Source organism: Brachyhypopomus gauderio, chromosome 4, assembly GCF_052324685.1.
Source record: "Brachyhypopomus gauderio isolate BG-103 chromosome 4, BGAUD_0.2, whole genome shotgun sequence".
In the NCBI taxonomy this organism is placed as follows: Eukaryota; Metazoa; Chordata; class Actinopteri; order Gymnotiformes; family Hypopomidae; genus Brachyhypopomus; species Brachyhypopomus gauderio.
In genome coordinates, this window is record NC_135214.1 from 13,498,057 (window position 1) to 13,520,417 (window position 22,361).

Below are 22,361 nucleotides of genomic sequence, written 5' to 3' on the forward strand. Positions count from 1 at the left end.
AAATAATAATATAATCGCACCCTTCTGCTAAATATAAAAATATCATTTTCACTCACGCATTAACTCTGTTGGCAATTTTTTGACATGCTGACTGCCTTTCTCTAGCAGCTACCGCAGTATTACATTTACGTTTAATAATATCTAAATATTCTGCATACGCAGTCATTAATACTTCAAGCTACAGTGGTGTGAAATACGATGTTCGGCTGATTTTCGCGTTTAAGTCCATGATAAATCCTATTTATCTGCGTTCCATTAAGAATGCCTTTAATAGTTACGCGTGAACGCGCTTCTGTCTGGGTCAACCTACTCAGAGTTGAGTGACCCTGATTACTTTAACTCCGATCAGCCGTTTTGGAACCGAAAACTCTGAGTATGTCAGATCGGGGTAAGACAACTCCGAGTTCAGGGTTAAGTTTAGAGTTTGTTAAACCCGCTTCTTGGAATACCCCCCAGGTGTGGCCTGACTCCCCAAACACACACAGGACAGGTGTGGTCTGACTTCCAATCACACACAGGACAGGTGTGGTCTGACTCCCCACAAACCCCTTGCAGCTCCTCCTAACAGCCCAGCAGACAGCGTGACTGTGGGATGAGCCCTTATGCTGCCCAAGGGTACAAGTGTGAAAAGTAAAACACAGCCAAACAAAGTAGAAAAAGCAAGTCAATCTATAATGTACTTTACAGTTCACAACAAGAACAAACAACCATTCTCTGCTTGCATGAAAACCATAGCTTTATTTAATATAGTACATCAAAATAAATATACTGAATGTTTTTTTTACATTGCATGGAACATTTGCACATATACTCACACTTCTCTCACCTTGAGCTCAGTAAGGTTTTATGTAGTTAATAAAATAAAATAAATCAGCAGATAGTCATTCTGCTGTTTGTTCAGTTTCTGTACCACATCCTCATCAGGTAAACCTAGTGGTTTAGTTAAAAAAACTAACAAACAAACAGGAGGATAATCTTGACAGTGTTTTTGTTGTTGTTATTGTTCTCAGGGCTAACTGTTGAAAACGAGCAAAGTTATTTTGACTTTCACATTTTGTCCATCTTTCCTGAAACTTTTCATAACATACATGTTTTAGATGTAACATTTGTTAAGTTACACTTCTTTCAAAATAACCTCCTATATTGCCTAGAATATACCCCCCCCCCCCCCCCCCCCCCACCCACCCAAAAGAGAGCTGTGTATTTAAGTGTTGCTTTGGGAAGTGGTTACATTGGCCCAGTCCACATTAACCCCGACTGAAACCTCTGAATAAATTGATCGTGACCGTTACGTCTGAACACCACTGAAACCCAAACATCCCTATGTGCTAGAAGACACTCTCATCTGTCAGAGGAATGTCTCCTGATTACAGATGGACAGCAATGGAGAAATGACCACAAATTACCACAAAAATGACTACAGAAATCACACCAGTCACTTGGAGGCTTATGCTTGGTCAACTCCGCCCATAGAGCATTCGGCTCCGCCCATGTACCCAGTGTCATCGCTGGCGTCCCGTTACTTTCCCACCGGCCGTTACTCTGACCTGGTTGGTTTCTGACATTTTGCTCATCTTTGGTTTACTGTTCCCACTTGACTATTGCTATGACTATGCTGTATTGACTGCCCATATTAATAATGATAAATAATACAAGTGCTACCCACTTCTACCATTCACATGATTGTTATAGTCAAGTAAATTCGTGGTTAACTTTGTCCTATGTGAAACAACAGGTGTATTACATTAAGCGGACAGTGTCACATCATTCGATGTTTGATCCACTGGGCATGGCTGTTTCAAGATATAATGAATCTGCCAGGGTGCCAAAAAGCTAAAAAAGAGAAAGGCTGACGAGGAAAAACAATCACAAACCACCAGGTGATGAAACGCGTGTTTAGTTTTCTACCTAACATTATATTGCTAACTAGCTCGTTTGCATTCAAGGTACATGAGCAGAAAAAATAAATACACAGAAATTGTCATTATTGTGTTTAACATAAACCATTCATATAGTAATTAATCATAATCTCATGCAATTAACAAAGACATGAGCAGGAGATCATGGGAAAATGCCATTTTTGGCTGATCAAACCACTCAGTTGTTTTTCTCATTTTGTTAAGAGGGACCTCAGCAGTACAAATACTAACAGGAATAATCTAAAACGCTTTTTGTATGAACTTTTAAGAATTATTTTAGTGTCTAGTAAGCACATTTGGTTATTGCCATTAGATTACTTATTTTTTACTGAAACACACAGACAGGAAGGAAGCTTCCTGTATCTCTACGTAATCTCATCTTTACAGGGTGAGCCATCGGTATGATGCATCTGACACATCAACATCAAAGTGGGCAGGTCAGTAATTCTGACAACCCTGGCAATGTTGTTCAAAATGAAATGACTCAGTCAGATCCAAAAATACAGCTTACGGTCAAAAGACTCATCTCTCATCTTAGGCTGAGAGACCACAGAGAGATGCAAGTCGTTATAATGTCTGTGACAACGTTCAAGAGTATCATCTTGGATTTCATCCTGTTTCACAAGTAGCTCCTGGATTATCAGCTTTCACACTGACAAGACTGTAGAAATTGAAGGTCTCATTTGACTCCTCAGTGTGAAAGCTGTAAAGCTGGGATCTCTTGGTGATGTGGTTCAACATCCTTCACCAGGTGCAGAGTGTGGCTCCAAACTGCAACTAGATGTGGCCCTTGACCTTCTGATGAATATGAAAGCAGAACTGGGAAAATGCACAGCAGGTTTTGCTACAGCACATAGTGAAGGTGTTTGAGGAGATGAAAGTGGAGGTTCAATTACAGCAGAAGATTTGGTCGACTCGACCACGTTTTGCCTGTGAAGCTCCAAAGGAACCTGTTGCAGATGCAGATGCACTCACGTGCTTGAAACCACTTCTTTGGTGTATTTGTGGACTGTGAAACCCAGTCCACTGACTCAAAACACTGGGAGATGTCAAAGCTAAGACCGGTCTGCTGCTGGACTTCAACATGGAGACTGAGACAATGGCCAACGTGATGTGCTCTGAAATCTGGAGATGCAACACTGATGGAAAAAAAACTTTATAAAAAAAGATTTATGAAGACTGAAATCTACCAACCTTGCTCTCAGATAACATCAGTCTGCAATGGAACTTTCATCGAAGAGATATTAATGATGACTTAAAACTGAACTTCTGATGTGGAGGATGCACATAAAGACTAATTAAATTATGCAGCTTTTATTTGTATTTATTTATACTAAATTTTAGTTTTGTTCTGTATAGTTATGAACTGCTTGGTTGTGCTTACATTTATTAAACCTTATTCTTCATTAGATGGTTTATTATTATTATTATTATTAGTCAATGATGCATTGGGAGTGGAAACAGGGCACTTAGGACTCGTAATGGTATAGAAACAGCCCTGCCCTAGGATTATAGTGCTTTTCATTTATAACACTTCTTTCACACCTGTCATTCGATCACTTTATAAGACAATTGTTATACACCATTGATACACAATTTGTATTAATATTGATGGTATCTGTATAATATACTTATTTGTAGATTAAGATAGAGACACTCTCACAGAAAAAGGTAATACGCACAAAAACATACACATTAATATCTGAAACATCTTAAAAGCTAAACAAAAAGAAAAACAGAAGCAAATGCTGTACTTCTCAGAGAGAGAAAGCACATTTGTACGTTCACTCTAACAACATACCCCACTGACATCAAAAACAGGAAATAGTCTATGAGCATGTGCAACAACAGCGCCCTCTCCTGGTGTATAGGTCTTACGTCTCCAGCATCCCATCCAGGTTCTTGGCAGCTTTCTCTTTATCTGCTGTGGTTTTCTCTGAGGGACTGTATATATTAAGGTACTTCTCAAGCAGCGCTACCACATCATGATGGCCAAAGTGTCTGGCTTCATCCAGCGGAGTGTTTCCCCACCTACAGTCCAACAATTCATTAATGCTGTTTTGCTGATTATCAGTTCAAAGGTGCTCTCTGCCTTATTCTCTTATGTTTTAATTAAACTTCATTGACATTAGAGTGCCTAGTCCAGCTATAGTGCCCTATATGCTATGAAAACTATGAACAAGACACTAACATCATTAGTCGGTGGCATCACTGGCATTCTTAGCGAGGAGCAAAGTAAGATTTTCATTGTATCTTAGGAAACCTGTTCCCTCTGTGCATATGCCAGTAAACACTTTGAATCCTTTGAATCTTTTGAATCAGTTCGGCCAAGTGTAGACGCACCTGATATTCTAGGAAAATTTGTTCAGGAACATGAGCGGGAACTTACCTGTCCTTTGGAACAGGGTTCATCTTGCAGGCCTCTAGAAGAAAACGTACAACTTCTATATGTCCTACAACCACAGAACAGAGATCAATTAGGTGTAACACACCCACAGACACACTTTCTTTAGACATTGCAACAGCTGTGGAAAACTCTTTGTCTGTAATCTAACATGCAACATGGTGCCAAGACCAGGTTCTTTCAGCAGGAGCCGGTCTACTCTACTAGAACAGGGCCCTGTGTGTGCTGAGAGCGTAGCACGTACCCTCTGCCGCGGCCACATGCAGGGCTGTCCTAGAGTCATAATCCCTCTGCTCCATGTCCATGGAGGACAGCGCAAACCTGGACAAAAATGGCAAGACACATCAGGGACACATGTAGTGGACCACAGAGAAAACACAAAATGTACAGATGATTCAGTTCTAAAGGAAACATGGCATAGCCCAGGGAACATCCTGAATACTTGTCACATTAGGCACCTAACCCCAACTGCTCCCCGGGCGCCAGGCTATGGCTGCCCACCGCTCTGGGCACGTGTGATCCACAGCCCCCTAGTAATCACTAGTGTGTGTGTGTGTGTGTTCTGACTGCACAGATGGGTTAAAAGTGGAGGACAAATTTCGATTGGGGTGTAAAAATCACAATTGACAAAATATGGCACATTTACAAAGCTAAAAAAAGAATCACACCGCAGCACAGAATATGCCACACAGCGCCACTCAAGTCCCAAATACACGGTCCCAGCACGAACCGGCCCTGCAGACTTCAGCTGTGAGGTGTGAGCCATATTACAAACGCAGCTTTTCTTTCCATTGAGCTCAAAAGCCCCCGTTTTCATGCACACAGGGTTATGCAAGCCGTGCAGGGCTCGGGGAGGTTCTGTATGCTGGGACAAGTAAAGTTCTCCATACCTTCTGAGTGCAGACACGTCCCCAGTGTAGGCAGCGAAGAGGAGGTTGATGACGGACTTCACCTGTAACGGAAAAGAGCTGGTTTGTGTACACGGGGATGCAGGTGTGTGCAGAAGGGTGGGGCCTCTGACCACGCCCTACACCTGATACAAGGCTGGGTTGGTTTCAGGTGAATGGGATTTGGCATAGGAAGCAAGAGAAATGTCTTACAATGTCCAACATACACATTCAAAATGTAGCCAATCAAAAAACTTTCTATTTTCCAAACTTTAAGTGAGTATGAAATTATATTAGCATATTCAAAATACCAGTGCTTTAATTTTGTATGTTTACATAATGTATTTACATTTTCTTCTGTTGAATAGCCTTGATAGTCCTATCTATCACACAGTGGACACATCTTGCTTTTGATTGTCTCATTGATCTGGACTGAATGAACTTGCAGTGACCAATGTCAATGGAGGACTTTTCCTTCGTCCTTTTCCTCATTTTCCCCTTTTGATTAGTTAATTCAGATTCATGTAATGTATCATGCCACACGTATAAACACATAACAGTACAAATCCTATGAGCAAAACCCCAAGAACTGGCTGGAGAAAACAGGATCCGGGGGAACTTAGGCCTCAGTGCAAGGACAAAGCTGCCACAAGGTGGCGCCAGGATCACGTTTTCATTATTCTGGTAGTGCTTTGAACCATCATGATAAATTCCCAGCATATCCATCTTAGGCTGACATGCAGACATACTGATAAGTCCTAAATGTTAAATACCAACTCCATAACTGGTCCATTTGTGTTTTAAACATAAAACATAACCTAATTGCACTTAATTCACATTACCTAACCCATCTTAAATATGTTGATTCAGTTATGTTTATGAACAGTAATAACAAAACATGAGAAGTAAAATTGTGTGATATTTGGTTATATAAAGTCTTCACAAGAACTCCCTCTATTATACGTGTTTAAATCAATCCGGTTTGCTAAACTCATGAATCTAGACATCATAACCAGGACTGCAGTCACTTGGTCTCGGATTCATAGCTTAGTGTGTCATATCCAACGCATCTCCCAGACCTTCAAACACACGTACACACAGACACACGTACATACACAACACAAACATTGAAACACACACACACACACACAATACGTACAAAGCTGGCACATTTGGCCACCAAAAACCAGCACGCACACAGAATGTGAATGGCGTTATTTGTGAGAAGGTTCACACTTATGAATTCTCTATTGCAGGGCTGTAAGACTGTAAAAATCTACACTCTGTTAGCACAAGGCTGGTACCCCTCCCCCTTGTCGTTGCTTGTACAGACAGTAAAAAGTGTCAAAAATTCATGATTCAATTTAAGAAGAAAATTAACAAATCATCATAACGAATTAAAATAAATGATTATGTAAGAAATATGAATTCAACATTTAAATTTGCATAGTTTACTTTCCATTTAGTTAATACCATTAGGGCCAGTTTACCAGTTTAAGCCTTAACCTAGTCTTAAAATTGCCAATTTCCAATCCCTGTCGGGCTAAATGGACCATTGTGATTTACATCTTGATTGGCAACAAAGGCTCTCAAAAGTAAAAGCAGAAAAGAAATAAAAGACCAGTCTTGTTTGAAATACATACTGGAGTTGCCACAACACCAGTATACAAGTCTTGTAGGGTTCAGACATACAGGAGACATTCAAGGACCTTTTATGGGAACATTTCTTTAAATGTTGATAGTGTTGGCATCAAACTAAAGTTTAGCATTACCTGCAACACTAGTTACCACTACACAGAACTTGACCGGGCCCATCATTCAGACTTCATTCAAGCTTGGCGGTAATAGCTTTTGGTGGTGAAGTATTTTAATCACACATTTTCTCCACAAAGTGCAAAGTGCACAGTGATCTCAAACTTGGGAGCCCAGACACCAACCACTGCCGGCAGTCACACAGTGATGCTCAAGGTCATCAGGTACATGCCAGCACGCCTGCTCTACCTGTTCTACCAGGTGAGCATAGTTCAAACAGAACCAGCAAAACAGCATCTCATCAGCAGATGATCCACATATGGAGTTGAGGAGATGAGCAAGCAAAAATGCACACGCACGCACACACATGCTCACCCCCCCTTCCCCCCACCCCTTTATTTATTCAATTTATTTGATAACACGATGATTTATAGCAATGGCAAATAGTGTGTCTGCTTCGTGTCTGCATCTTGCTTTGGCAGCAAAATATGTCCTCACTGCCCTGCCATTGGGAGAGCAGGAAGAGAAAACCGCTGTTAGTGAATGGTGATGTGTAGAGGCTAGAAGACACTTTTTGCAGACGATTCAGAGATGAAACAAAAAGACAAACAAACATGACAAACGAAATTAAAAATGGGTCAACAAAAGGTATGGAATTAAAAACATTTATTAAACAATACAAACATGTCCATTATTAACAAGACAATGAAAGTGATGGGGGTGGGTGGGTGGGGTTTCACTGCTGAAAACATTAAAGCACTATTACATACTAACTGAAACAAATGAAAGAATTCATAAATAAATACTGCAGATGTGTGTTGAGGCCTCATTACCCGAAGATACTATTTTACAGTCCAAACAGGAGCAGTCACAATAGAAATACAGAAAAACACTGCAATTCCCTTCATTGCTGAAGTAATCCATGTGTCCTGCCTTCATGAACGTTCTCACCACCTGTTCTGAAACCTGCCTGGTGCTCCAGTGTGGTCTCTGGCAGAACGACGGTGAAAACACCAGACAGGTGTTCCAGACAGGTGACAGATCCTCCGTTTACATGGACAATGCTGACGGGACAAAACCCTGGTCCTGCACAACTTACAAACACGTAAAATTATGGAAATATACAATATAACCAACATATAAAACATTGTCATACACAAACATGCATAGAACATAAAGTGAAGAACAAACAAGAAACATATAAACACAAAAAACAAAGTAACATTATAATGGCAGCCTGATGGTTGCGGTTTGCTTAGTTAAAGGTGGTTAAAGAAACCCTAACCTGTAACTTCTAACCTCTAATATCTGACCCTAGTAATAACAGAAACAGGAATTTCATTGCTGCTGCAAGAAAGTAACACATCTGTTTAGTTATTTATTTTGCTTTCCAGACAGAAGAACTAGGTGTCCTGTCTGCTGGTCATTCTCCTACTTCAACCTTTGGAGGACTAACAGAAAAAGCCAAAAAAATTTTTTTTCCAGCTCTCCTGGAAAAGAGCTACTTGACATTAGAGCTATTCCTGCAATGGTGGGGAACTGCACCTAAAGGCTCGAGCAGGAACTGTTTCCATGGTGACGACAGTATGAGCTGCAGTAACCACAGAGGTTGTTCACCATCATTAAACACAGGAGTTCACTATGCTCCTGGCTGGAGAGCTCACCAAATATGTTGAAGCCAACCCAAAAACTCTGCGTCCTTGGCCCGTAAAGAAGGACGTGGGACACCAGGCGTGATGGTGTGACGATGCGTGTAGACTACAGCTCCCGTACTGCTTTAGCTCAGCAGTACGGCAGGACCAGGAAACAGCCGAGCGGTGCAAGGTGTGAGCACACAGCTGAAATACAGATGTGTGCCCACCGGGCCTGGTCACTATTCAGGCCTGGTCTCTATTCAGGCCCGTCATTTGTAACAAAGGGGACGCTGGCCACGTGTGAGCTCCCGGGCCATCTGAGCTGGCTGCAGATCAGAACCCCTCAGCCTCTCAACTGCACACACGACGCCCTGCAAAAGGGCATCACAGATGATGAAAAGTGCAACCGATAGCTAGTTAGGACCTGGTGATCAGGGCAACAAACCTGGTGGTCAAGCGCTGGTTTCTGTTCAGCGTCGTGAGCGAGCAGGAGCACCTTCAAGGTCAAGCTCTCACCAGTACCCACCGTGAAAACCAGATTAGGTGACCTAGCAAAAGATTTTAACGGCACTATAGCAGCGTCAGTTCTGAAGTATTTATCGTGTCTTTGTTCTGTGTAACTGTTGCAGCAGCAGCTGGGGGTTGTGGAGGATTTATGAAAAGCAGCATGCAGACGTGTTGGCTGAAGGTCATGCAAACCTACGTCACCGCGTCTCCTACATACACGCCGCATATCACACTGATCAATACTCTCTCTTTGGAGAGTCCCAGAGGAGTGTGTGCATGTGCGCGTGTTTGATGCTGGCGAAATACCACTGACGTCACGGAGGACGTTTGTCCTCATGCACTGACCAAAAGGGGCTGTGCAAACCCAGCTAAAGGTGCGGACAAGAGCGATCTGCCCTCCACTCGCAACCCCTCGTAACAGAATGGACTCATCACTGTAACACTGGTAGACAAAAGAACGGACACACAAACACTTAATTAAATGCCGCTTGGCCCGTCAGTGCGCAGTTCAGTGCGATCGCCACACTCCTTTTCCAACACACTGCCTTAGTCATGAAGCAAAAACCTCCATTTGCTTTTGGTTCCCTGCAGCGAGAGACCCAGAGGGTCAGGGACCGAGACAGAGTGGCGGTGATCAGCGACAGCTACACCCACGTCTTCCTCGCCTGGTGGTGAGGAAGAGGGGGATGGGTGAGGTCCCTCACATGGAATGGCAGAAACGATGCTACTGCTACACAATAACACAAATATGACAAAAAGCTTCAAGCTTCACAGAACAAAAAGAAATAACACTGAAACAAAATAAACAAGCAGTGTGACCCCCCCTTCCCCACTGAAGCAGGTCCTTTTAGGTGCGTTCTCCGACACTATCCATCCTATAGACTACAGTGGTGGAAGTGTCGTCGTTGGACTCGGTAGGTGAGACTTTTTTCCAGAGAGTGTCTTTCAGAGCCAGTTCTTGCTGAAGGCTCTCGTAATCCATCGGTCCAAAGGTGTGCTGCTGTGTTGAGCAACACGGAGAACACGTTAGAGTTTTGTTTGCTACCGGAGCCGATGCGTGTCTGTGCATACGTGTGTGTGCTTTCTCAACGGTATATATGTGTGCTTCTGTGTGTCTGTGCTTAGATTATTCACAGTATTAAATATAATGAACTGGAAGAAAGGAAAAAAACAAAAACAAAACGACAGGACAGATGGCACGCTTATATGTAAACAAACACGGGTGTGGCGGATGCCTGCCCTATAAACATAAACCATTCGCCTCCTGAACCAGGGATCATGCATGTCAGAACTCACAAATGTAGCTGCTGTTAGACATACGAAAAACTGTAAAAAACCAAAATCATCTGAGATTTACAAAGGGGAACTGTAACCACTACACACACCCCTGACACTGGACCTGTGGTATTTCACAGTGCTATGATGGGACCAGCTCATCAGTGAGTAGCTGTGAAGTCAGAGGAGTTAGACGGCTGCTGAAAGCAGTTTGGAGTCACGGGTTAAATCGGCAGCACTGTCTCAAAGTAGCACACCGCGGTGTTAAGCCCCCCCCCTCCCGTTCGGTTTGCAAGATGAAGGTGTGTGAGAAGGGGCTCCACCCGCGCATGCCTCCACCCAGTCCATCGGCGCGGAGGGGAAGGGGGCCGGCGCGTACAGCGCTCATTCGCACAGCACGCTGTGCAGCTCGGTGATGGGGCATGCAGGGAGGGGGAGGTGGGCGGGCGGAGCGAAGAGACTCACCCGCTGGTCCCCGCCCTCCCGCCGAGGGTCCAGCTTCTTGGCGAAGTGCCGCAGGTTGTCGTAATTGTGGAAGTTGAATAGAGACACCAGATCCTGCACCCGGGAGAGAACAGGACAAGACGTCAGCAGGGAAATGACCCGCATCGCACGCAGTCACACGCTAATGTTCTTGTGCACATGCACTTCATGTAACAGCTCACACTTTAGAGGATGGCAATATTTTCATAGGCATTACATGTCCATTTAAGTTTTCTTAACTACTTCAAACTCTCCAAAACAGACTAAACTCACTTAATGAACATCTCAGAAAGAAAGACGTTTCAGTAACACTATTACATTTTAGAAAACAACTGTCTCCACCATGCCATTAAGAGTGAGCACACTGCTCTAAGATTACCATGTGCATCATCATCTTTTCATTACTACTGAGCCAAGAGGTTTGCTGTTCTAAAATTAAAGTGTCTTTTACGCACTCGTAAACCACTAAAACTGCATCTTGTCTACAGTTGTCGATGAGTGTGTATACTGAAGGATCAGAAGATCGGCAAAGGTGAAGGGGAGAACTCTTCTCCTCTCTCACTGTGCTCATAAAAATCACTGCAGCACAAATTAAACTCGCAGGGAGTCGAGAATGAAAAGTTGACTTGGCCCCAGTCTATCACACATGAGACATAGGGTTGGGCGATACGGGGAAAATCTAATCACAATATTTTTTCATATCAGTCGATATATATTGATATATATCACAATATAAATCAAATCACTATTTCCTTTATACTTTAAGTGAGACATGAACACTATAACACAACTCTTATTTTTGGGTAAAACCCTGCAGATTGTTATTCACAAGAGTTGTTATACAGTGTAAAGGTTTTGATATCGTCTTCAGACATAATTACCTAGCTATCTATGCTTAAAGAGCTTTACTTATTCAGTCCCGTTCTACGCAATGATATACTGTATAAAAACCTAGTTAAAACCTCTAGTTAAAACCCTAGTGTCATTCCCTTCGTCTTACTAGGTTAGTTCTAGTCTATTTTGTGGAATCGTTTTGAGACATATTGCATCATTTAGCTCACCCGTGATAAAATCGCTTATCACTTCATATCACAGGTAAGCTACATGCTCTTTAAATGTAGCTAGTTAGCTAGGTTTTTATACAGAAACTAAGGCTTAAAAACCATGATAAAAATCCCATTTAACACAACGGAGCTACTTAAGGCAGGAAATGGAAATGAATGTTTATTGTATTCTATTGCCCAAGCTTATCATTGTAATCGAGGAAAACCTTATCGCGAAACATATCAAAATCGTTTTATCACCCTGCACTTGGTCATACCCACATGAGCTTGGGCACATTAAATGAAAGAATTTACCAGCCTGATAAGAAACCAGATAGCTAGAGAATCAACTAGATTAGTAAAGTAAGCTAATTTTTACTAATTAGCTTACTTTACTTTACATTAGTGACGTAATGATGATGTTGAGGTGTGAAAGGTGGTCACACACCGTGCAGAACTGGATACCGCGGACGCTGTTGCCCAGTTTATCCAGTGGAGGAGACCAACACATAATGCCCATCACATTGGGCACCACCAGCAGGATGCCCCCCGACACACCGGACTTGGCTGGCAGTCCCACCTGAGACACACAATCACACACAAGGACTCAGTAGCTCCTTAATCACTAATGCTTTCTCAGTAATAATAATCAGCAGCCTTAACATGTTTAAAGAGTCATTTCTGCATTTGAATTATCTGTAATGAAGGTGTGGTCAAGGACGTGACACTATTGCTGACAGTATTGTGTATACCAGGGGTGCCAACAAGTTTTCAGCTTGCGTGTAAATTGTTGACGGGGGGCGAACGTAATTTGTTGACCGGGGGGTTACCGGGGCGAAAATTGTTACCGGGGCGGTGTATATATACAACCGTTAGTGCAGATGGACAATAGCCTGTCATTCATCCACTACTTTTTAATGTCATGCGATCTACCCAAATTCCTTCACGATCGACTGACGTAATGGGCACCCCTGGTATATACCGTCATTGTGACAGTGTGGACTGACTTCTTCCAGGAATCTAGTCGTCATAAACGCACGAATAAATGTGCCAAAGCTAACTCTGCAGGACCCTTCCCATCAACCTCACATGCATGAAATGGTCAACAGATCAACAATGATTTAGCTTTCTGCCAAAAAATATGTTTATTATATTTATATGTGCACCCTGAATTCAAATGTTTTCAGAATTTATGGTTTTTTATCAAGGGCTTTTTTTTTTGCTCCAGTATGTCACGTGTAGTGTGGAAAAGTGCTATCAAGGAAAGAGGGTCTCACTAAGACTATAGATGGACACTAAAGAGGAATGTTCTGGAGGCCAAATGACCACAAACTTCAATTCTCCGCCACCTAAAAATAATTTGTGACTAAAAACCTAACTGGTGCAAGGACCAAACTGGAACTATGGTAAAAGCACTTGGGGCTAATAACTTAATTACGTTCAGTTGCCAACACTACTCATGATGGGAGAGGAAGAGTCAGCCTCTGTTTCTTGGGAAAAAAATGAAACACTGTTTCAGAAATCAGGAACATGGACCCTCTTAGAGTCCGCAGGCAGCTTTATAAATGTAGCTCTGTTTCCTGTCACTTGAGTTTAAAAGAGTGCATCTTACCAACTACAATGTCTCCTTTTTAGTTTCTGGGGACACACACACAAACACCGGTGTGAACTGCATTGTTTTGGTCCGACTGCTGGTCTGCCAACAGTGAGTGTGTGGTGTGTGAATCGGTGTGGAGAGTGCATGTCTTTGTTGTGTGTTGTGGTGTGTGAATTGGTGTGGAGAGTGCATGTCTTCAGTGTGTGTGGTGTGTGAGGGAGAGGGGGAAGACAAAGGTACGGCAGAACTCTGCCAAGGCTTGCCATCTGGGCACTATGTCGAAAACAAAAACATGTAAATATTTAAAAGCCCTCAAAGGACTTCGTCATGTTACAGATGACTGATAACATTTTTGTTGCTGTGAAAGAGCTATAGTGTTTTTAAATGGAACTGTGCAACTTTTTAATGCTGTTAGTTTATGAAGATTGTTGTCATTGTTATTCTATTTGTGCTTATTAGTCTTTTCATTTGACAGCCTTCATGAAAGCAAGGCTTGTAACAATGACACAGGAAAAGACAAAGGTGGTATAATAACAAGCAAAAGAAAGAAAAAGAAAAATACAAAATGAGTAAAAATGCAATGTAAAAATGTAAATGAGTAATTAGAGATAAAAACAGATTGCTAGATAACAGTAAGGATATACTACACTATGCTAATGTGAGAGGGGTGTGTGTGTGTGTGTGAGTTCGTGGGGGACATACATGGAAGGCGAACTGGCCGGAGAAGTCATACATGCCACAGGAATGCATGAGACTCAACGTGTCACGCACGGATTCAGGACTCAGCACACGTTCGCCCGTGATTGGACAGAAACCGCCGTTAGCCAGGGTGGCTGCCATGACACTGGCACTCTCACACGTCACCTCGATGGAGCACAGCTACACACACACACACACACACACATGCACAGAAACAAACAAACTCATGGTACTGAATACAGTAACAACATCTACTGCACCTCAATCCTAAAGAACATTGTCCTTAAAGTGCTAATATGAGCAGTCCTCGTGGTTGTTTCCGCTGGAGATTTGGCCGCTAACACAAAACTAAGAGGACAAGCCGGACGACCACTCTAAACTCATCCAGCATTCATGGCATGCACAGTAGGGCTCCAGTGAAGTAATAGCACCCCGTGTGAGTGTGTGTGATCGGTGTGGCTATCCCATTACGCATTCCCACTGGGGCACGGGATGGAGCGGACTCAGGAGGTTGTCAGCACGTGGTCATGTCTGAGCCAAGACTGTTGCAATAAAAATACAGATCCCATCAGCAGAGTCCCTGGTATCAGATGTCTCAGAGGAAAAGCGGTAAGCGATTATCTCCCTCCTACCTGTATACCCTCATCCTTAAGGCTCAGAACTGATAGTGAATCAGCAGTTTAGCACAGTTAAAGAAGTTCTGACAAAACTGGTTTGTGAATTCTTGGGTTGTATCGTACTACAACTGTTGCATTGTGGGAAACAGACATGAGAGTAAATTGTGAGTTTACACAGATGTGGTGGCACCACTCACTGCTCTCACCTGAAAGTAAAAGTCCAGGATCGAAGTCATATCTGTGCCCTCAGGAAAACACTGCACGCACACACACACACACACACACACACACACACACACACACACACACACACACACACACGAACACACACACACACGAACACACACACACACGAACACACACACACACACACACACGAACACACACGAACACACACGAACACACACGAACACACACACGAACACACACGAACACACACGAACACACACGAACACACACGAACACACACACACACACACACACACACACACACACACACACACACACACACACACACACACACACACACACACACACACACACACACACACACACACACACACACACACACACACACACCAATTAGAAACTTGAACGGAATGTCACACTACTGCATATATCAATGTTTTCAAAGTAAAAATGCAGAGATAAAGCAGATGGCGAGAGCATTGTTGAAGATAAAGGAGAGACAGAGAGCATTGCTGAAGATAAAGGAGATGGCGAGAGTGTTGTTGAAGATAAAGGAGAGACAGAGAGTCACACTCCAGATCTTCACCTTCTTCTCCTTTAGGTAGTAGCCAATAGCAAAGTTCCTGTCACCCGATTCACGCTCAGACTGGAACCTGGGTAAAGTAAAATAAACAAAATGTTAACATTTGCACCATCCAGAAATCCACATGCTTGTTAAAGCTCAGTGCTAATTGGGTCTAAGCTAATCAATAATACAATAAATTATCTATTGGATATTACAATGTATTAATTACTCTCAAACTGCAATGGAATTACTTGTTACTCATTACTTGTAACACTTTACTTTAATGTAGGCTACTTTTAAATACATTAGTAGAGGTGTCAATTCCAGGTTCAGAAAGTAAAAGTCCTCACCAGGATTTTGCTCAGGCTTCCTGGATTGTGTTGATTCCACTAATTTTGCCTGGACTGCACTAATTAGAAAATCTAGCAAGCTTGAGCAAAATCCTGGTAAGGACTTTTACTTTCTGAACCTGGAATTGACACCTCTGTACATTAGACAATATGATGATTACAACCAGTAGTTAACTGGTTAAATCAGTAAAACTATCAGGTGATTACAAGAATTCAAACTATAATGTATTACACAACTTAATACTTTGATAAAGGGAAAAGTTGTTAGACAAAAGTAATTGATAAAGTGGTACTGTGTTATCCCAGTAGCCCCAGTATCTCTGTCTCTCAGCGTCTCTTTGCTTCTATCCTACCTACTACACATTCTCCACCATTCTCCACCTCACATCAACTGCACAACCTCTCTGAATGTGTTGGTCAGACTCACTGTGCATTTTTGCAAGCATAGACTTGATCTAAATTAAAATGCCAGGGGCTGATTCAGGACAGAATCTGGGCATTGGACTAATCTGGGAAACCAACCCATTAAATATTAAAGAGGAGCAGAGAGGTCAAATGCGACTTGCTTGGTGAATAATGAACCTGATGCCGGATGCAGCTTGACTTACGTGGCATTGCTGAAGCCCACATACTCATTGCCTGCCATCGCCTGCAGGTGGTTCATCACCTGCCCGATTACACAGCAGATAAACAAACACACAAAAGAAGTCAGCAGGATGAAAATGACTCAAGCCGATAAGCCTGTGGAGCGGATTATGATGTAATGGTGTTACACTCACATAGTCAAACTTCTCAGCATTGCCGGCCTTTTGCTGAAAGGACGATAAAGGGAGAAAAATAAACCATATGACAGAGCATCTCTAAACAACACAACTCATTAACCATTTGAGGGCAAAAATGTTTATTAGCAATACTAATGAGTGCCATACACAAACAAAATCACATAACATCTATAAGAAATGCAGTTTTCTTATATTGTTACAGTACAAATCGAAATGCATTCAAATCAAAATATAGCTATATTTGCAGATCACAATTCTAACAAAAAAAAAACTTAAGCAATAAAACAGTGTTATTATGTTAGGCATAAAATCAGGAGGCTATGGTAAGATGAAACCATATTTGGAATCCTAAAAGCTACAATCAGGTACTGTTATTCAAATATTAGCTATAGTAGTGCACTGCTGGTTTTAAATGAGCTACATGGATGCACTGTTATACTCTACCAAAACGACAAGATGATGAACTGCTACAGGTAAATTGCCTCAGCTAAATTGTTACATGATCATCTGGATGCCAAAAACGGAGGTCGGGTTTAAATAAAGTGCATGATGTCAAAAAGAGTTGTTTGTCAGCTGTGTAAGTGTGTGTGTGTGTGTGTGTGTGTGTGTGTGTGTGTGTGTGTGTATCTTGTGTGTGTGCTGTTCTTGATTTTGCAGATGGTTGACTCAATGTACACATATACTCGTGCTAACGTGTGACCTTTCTCATTGTAGCATTCCATGGATCAGTATTTGTTAGCCTATGACCTGTAGTCATGTTGCTAGGAAACATGGGCAGCAGGGCTACACAATATGAATGATCGTTTATAATTATATATTGAGATAAGCCAAGACACAGAAGGAGAATGCCTGAGAATTCATGGCTTTAAGATAAAATGTCATTGTAATAAAAATATTATTATACTTGTTTCTTGTCAGATCTCTGTATAAATGCCTGTGATTCGTCAAAGTGATCACAGAGCATTTACCTGAGACTGATCAATGCATGTTCACACTACAAGGTTTTTGTTTGTTTTTCAAGTACTTGTTTGCTTGCTATGTGACTTTTGTAATATCATAGTTGAAACAGTATACTGGTATACTATATACACTATGCTAGTATACAGTATAGCATAGTGCAGCCCTATTAGGGGAGTGGAGGGGTTGGTAGTAAAAGTGGACTTCAGGACAAGGAGCTATGGGGGGCGGTGCTAAGGGACTGCTGTACAAGGACATTAAGGAGGTGGACTAGTCTACATGAGAGGTGTGGACGTTTTGGGAGGCGTGGGGGACACAGTACTGAAGAGCTGTGAGCTGGGACCCTTGCACCACACAGTACAGTGCTGTGACCCTTTAGGGCTGTGAGCTAGAACCCTTGCATCGCACAGTACAGTGCTGTGACCCTTTAGGGCTACCGAAGCACTCCCATCGTCTAAAGCTCTGGTGTTCCCCTCTTGGCTTTCTCTTCAATGTTTATCTTAAGTACTGTTTAGGCTGGTGTGTGTTTCAGAGTAGTGTATGTTTCTCTCATCGTGGTGTTCTACACCTAAAGTGAATGAAAGTGAAGGAGTGTGAGTGGTTTGCCTGTGTTTCTTCTTCTTGTCTATAAGGACTATGGTAAAAGGCTGTTGGAGGGGGGGTGGGTACTGTATTTTGTGAATTATGGTGAGTTAACCAGCACATGAGAGCTCAGTGTGTCCCGGCTTGTTTCAGTGAGAGGGGAGGGGTGGATAAATGGAAAGGAAAAATTACCAACGTCATTGACCTGCTGCAGCAGTCAAAAAATCCCACAGTTCCTATGTCTGTAAAATATGCAACAACATAAAGAAAAAAAGCATACAGAGAAAGCCTTCATCACCATAATGCACACGGCAGCCTGCAAGAACCCTCACGGCAGAACGGGGGAAATGGTCATGCGTTAACTTGGTAGAAAAGGATCCTACAGAAACACCAGCAGCTGCTACAGAGTGCAGTGCTGTGAGTAAAATACACACCCATGCGCGCACACACAGATGAAACAGTGTGTCTGTGCGTGTGCGGGCACGTGTGTGTGAGAGACAGAGACAGAGAGAGACAGACAGAGAGAGACACAGTCAACGTTCATTCGTTCACAGTGAGCAATGTGAAACAGTCTAAGAGACTACAACACTGGTGGCATTTTGCACGATGAACAATGAGTGGGAGAGTGTGAAATGATTTCAACCCGGTATGAGGAGGGCACATTCAGTCAGGCTGAGGTGGGGTTGCTGCCTGAGGACTAAATGTGCACAAAACAAAATGAAATGTTGCTTTTACCTTTACAGTGTGAGTCCATAGATAATGGTATGAAAATACTTCCTGTTGGCCTACGATGAGGTGGAGTAGGCAGTAGGGGTGTGTGTGGGTGTGTGTTTGTGTGTGTGTGTGTGTGTGTGTGGATTCAGGCAGTAGAGACAGTGTGTGTCTTTGTATTCAGGCAGTTGAAAGAATGTGTGTGTTCAGAGGACTACAGCACAGACTAAATATTTTACTCACTCCTCATTCAATCAATCATTCATGTCTATCGAGTTGGCTATAAACACACATTTATATATCAGTATGAAGGTATTAATCAACACATCGGGCAGACATTCCCTCTTACCTACTCCACTATCTAAAGTAAATTTGCCCCATGTAGCTTCTGTAAGACAGTATGCAAAACCTGCACATATGCGCGCGCACATACACACACACACACACACACACACACACACACGCACGCGTGTGCACAGCCCACCCCCATCCACTCCCACCTTGAATTTGCACACACACACGCACGCACGAGCCAATACTGAAACATTTAAAATACTTAAGTGCAATACTTAAGTGCTATCACTCAGCCAGTGGATATGCTGAAATTCAACCAAACCTGCTCAACCAATTACTGCAGTCAGTGGAATCAGTAGAGATGGTGAAACAGTAGACTAGGCAGGAACAGGAAGTTGAAATGAATTTCACTTAAGAATTCATTGCAGACAGTCATAGTAATGGTCCACTGTATGACTTCCACATCAGTTTGGTTTAGTATGGGAGTGGAGGCCTTTAGTGACAAATGTTATAGTGTGGAGAGTGTACAAAGAAACAGAGGTACACAAGGGAATCACTTTGTGATGCACGTATGTGTCCTCAGATGACTTAACCTTCATTTACACACCCACAACATGCAGGTCATTGAGGGTCAAGCTGCACCAGGCCAGCATACCAAAAATGTAAATCTTTACACACGATTCACATAAAACATACACACCATAGAACACAGCATAAAATACTCTAGAGCCCACCCTCTCTAACACCCCCCAAATCTGTCTGAGTTGCACAGTCATAACTGCCCTGGTACACAGTTCCAATCACCCGAGTGACTCTCTAGCAGAACTTACTCAGTGATGGATCATTTAATGCCAAAATATGGCATCATGTCTATTAAAATCCTGTCAAATAATTCTGGACATTTCAGCGTCTTAATTTGTGAGTTCAGTTAGGACAAACTTCTGCTAAGCCTTAGCACAAAACACAAATCAAGACAGAAACCAGGTATATGCTTACCTTTATCAGAGAGGTACACACAATCGCACCAGCATTCACCATTGGATTATGGGGTTTATCTGTGGACAAACGTTTGTTTGTTACCATAATAATCTATATAAACTCAGGACTACATGGTAGAAACAGAAACAGTGAGCTGATGGGTGAGACTCTGCCATCAATCATTACTGATTGATTTCTGGAGTACATTTCTGAAGTAAACAAATGCATTTATCTCAATTTGTTCTGTTGTTCAGCAATAAACACAAAAGTGCTACATGCTGTAGGTGACTCCGAGCAGGCTGGACTGAGGCCAACTCATGCTGATGTGAAATGTGCCTGTGGTGTGTACTAGTTAATGTGGGCAATGGTGTGGCCAGGAGCAGACAAACACTTCTATTATAAGGCCAAGGCCGAAGAAAGCAGGTCAGGCACGAGTGTGAAATTACTGTTCACGTTAGCTTCCTTTCTCTGTTGATAGTATCACAATTCCTCATCCATTACATCACTTCCTGTCACTAATCGCTTCTGGTTTCTAGAAGCAGACATTTCCTTTTGTTGTGCCAGATCAGAGGCTAATCACTGCATTGCTATGGTAATAACGTGAGAATTCTGTCTATGCATATCATGTGTAAGCATGGTCTGTGTCTGTATGTGTTTCATCACTGCGAAATTATGGGATTCAGTGTAAAAACAATTCTACAGATCAAATCTTCTGCAGGGAAAAGTCTAAGGGGAAGCTTAATCTTCACTTAAAACTGAATCTGAACTTAAAAATGAACCTTCAGCCTTAAAAAAACCACTACTGGTTCTGCATGAACAGTGCAATAATAAAGGGCATATTGTAGCACAGGACGTATCATCATCATCATCATCATCATCTGCTGCGTAAGGAACTGATATGCATCCATTTTTGGAGCAGCGTCGTGATTCTTGGACACAGTCTCCACAGCCCAGTGTGTCGTGTTCCAACATTCACCGTCCACCAAAGTTATGGACCGACTCCCCGGGGATATTAAAGATTCATCGGGTCGCCGTGGCAACAGGAACAGCAGGCGGCGTGGGTTTCAGAGCAGTAAAGGCCCCAGAGCTAATTTCATGCAGGGCACATTGCCATCACAGAACCTTCTGGTACTGAACCAGATGAAAGACGGCAACCCACATGGTCCAAAAGGCTACAGGCATCCTATGAGCCTATGATATATGAACACTGCAGAGACTTACAGGTAGAGGAAGATCTGCAGGACAAAACCGATAGTAGCAGACAATACGGATCTTCTGGGAGTCACTGTGTGGGAGTGGTTATTAACAAGAGGCTGTTTGATCCGAACCCACAGAGTCAGCTGGATCTGCTCGATCTGTGTCATGTGCTTCCCTATAAGCTTTCTGCAATTCCAGTAGGGAATATTACAATGTTACATTCTTTCATTTTAAATTATTAAACACGTAATAATCATTCTTAATACAGCTGATGCCAAAAGATAAAGGGTGAATGAAATCATATCCTGGAGCAGAGGTTCATTCAGATATTAGATTGCCAGCCAATCAGCTAACGGCTACGGTGAGTTCCACCCAGTGGTGGGCGGGTGACACAGGAAGACTCAGACTGGTTAATCCTCACCGTCCTCGTCCAGAAAGAGCTTGTTGAAACGCAGGCCGCTAGGCTCCTTGCCGATGAAGTGGTGCACGTGCTCCGTGCCGTGGTCGTGCACGGCGATGGCGTATTTTAGGGGCTTCACGCACGACTGCAGACAGAACGGCACCTTAGTGTCACCCACCGTGTGTCTGTAGAGAGAGAGAGAGAGAGAGAGAGAGAGAGAGAGAGAGAGAGAGAGAGAGAGAGAGAGAGAGAGAGAGAGAGAGAGAGAGAGAGAGAGAGAGAGAGAGAGAGAGAGAGAGAGAGAGAGAGAGAGAGAGAGAGAGAGAGAGAGAGGTCGGGCGAAAGTTCACACAGCGCTGTTAACACACATTACACATATGGTTAACCCTTTTACAAAACTATCAAACCACACGTGCCTTTCTGAAGTCTTTAATAAAAAAATGTAGAAGTGTAGCAGAATCGCTATTATCTACATTAATAATAAGTATTAGAGAAACTTTTAATAATTACTTTGAATTAAATCTCAGGATATGTAATAA

The 22,361-nt window shown here is 42.6% G+C and overlaps 1 protein-coding gene across 7 annotated transcripts in view; it reads right to left on the reverse strand.

The window, feature by feature from the left end:
- Positions 1–1,190: 1,190 nt before the first annotated feature.
- glsb (glutaminase b) overlaps positions 1,191–22,361 on the reverse strand; it is a 37,959-nt gene continuing 16,788 nt past the window's right edge. For 4 of the 7 annotated variants that reach the window (XM_077002377.1, XM_077002376.1, XM_077002373.1 and 1 more), the window contains exons 6-18: positions 21,844–22,007; positions 20,244–20,302; positions 16,701–16,733; positions 16,530–16,588; positions 15,593–15,659; positions 15,024–15,074; positions 14,204–14,380; positions 12,353–12,484; positions 10,844–10,936; positions 5,214–5,275; positions 4,568–4,644; positions 4,309–4,372; positions 1,191–3,950 (exon numbers count right to left, since the gene is read on the reverse strand). In XM_077002377.1, the coding sequence (XP_076858492.1) occupies positions 3,794–3,950; positions 4,309–4,372; positions 4,568–4,644; positions 5,214–5,275; positions 10,844–10,936; positions 12,353–12,484; positions 14,204–14,380; positions 15,024–15,074; positions 15,593–15,659; positions 16,530–16,588; positions 16,701–16,733; positions 20,244–20,302; positions 21,844–22,007 (1,195 nt within the window). In that variant the 3' untranslated portion in view covers positions 1,191–3,793. Of the gene's footprint in view, positions 3,951–4,308; positions 4,373–4,567; positions 4,645–5,213; positions 5,276–7,633; positions 10,104–10,843; positions 10,937–12,352; positions 12,485–14,203; positions 14,381–15,023; positions 15,075–15,592; positions 15,660–16,529; positions 16,589–16,700; positions 16,734–18,434; positions 18,485–20,243; positions 20,303–21,843; positions 22,008–22,361 lie in introns of those variants that run through there. The other 3 variants (XM_077002378.1, XM_077002375.1, XM_077002374.1) reach the window with 3 other exon arrangements.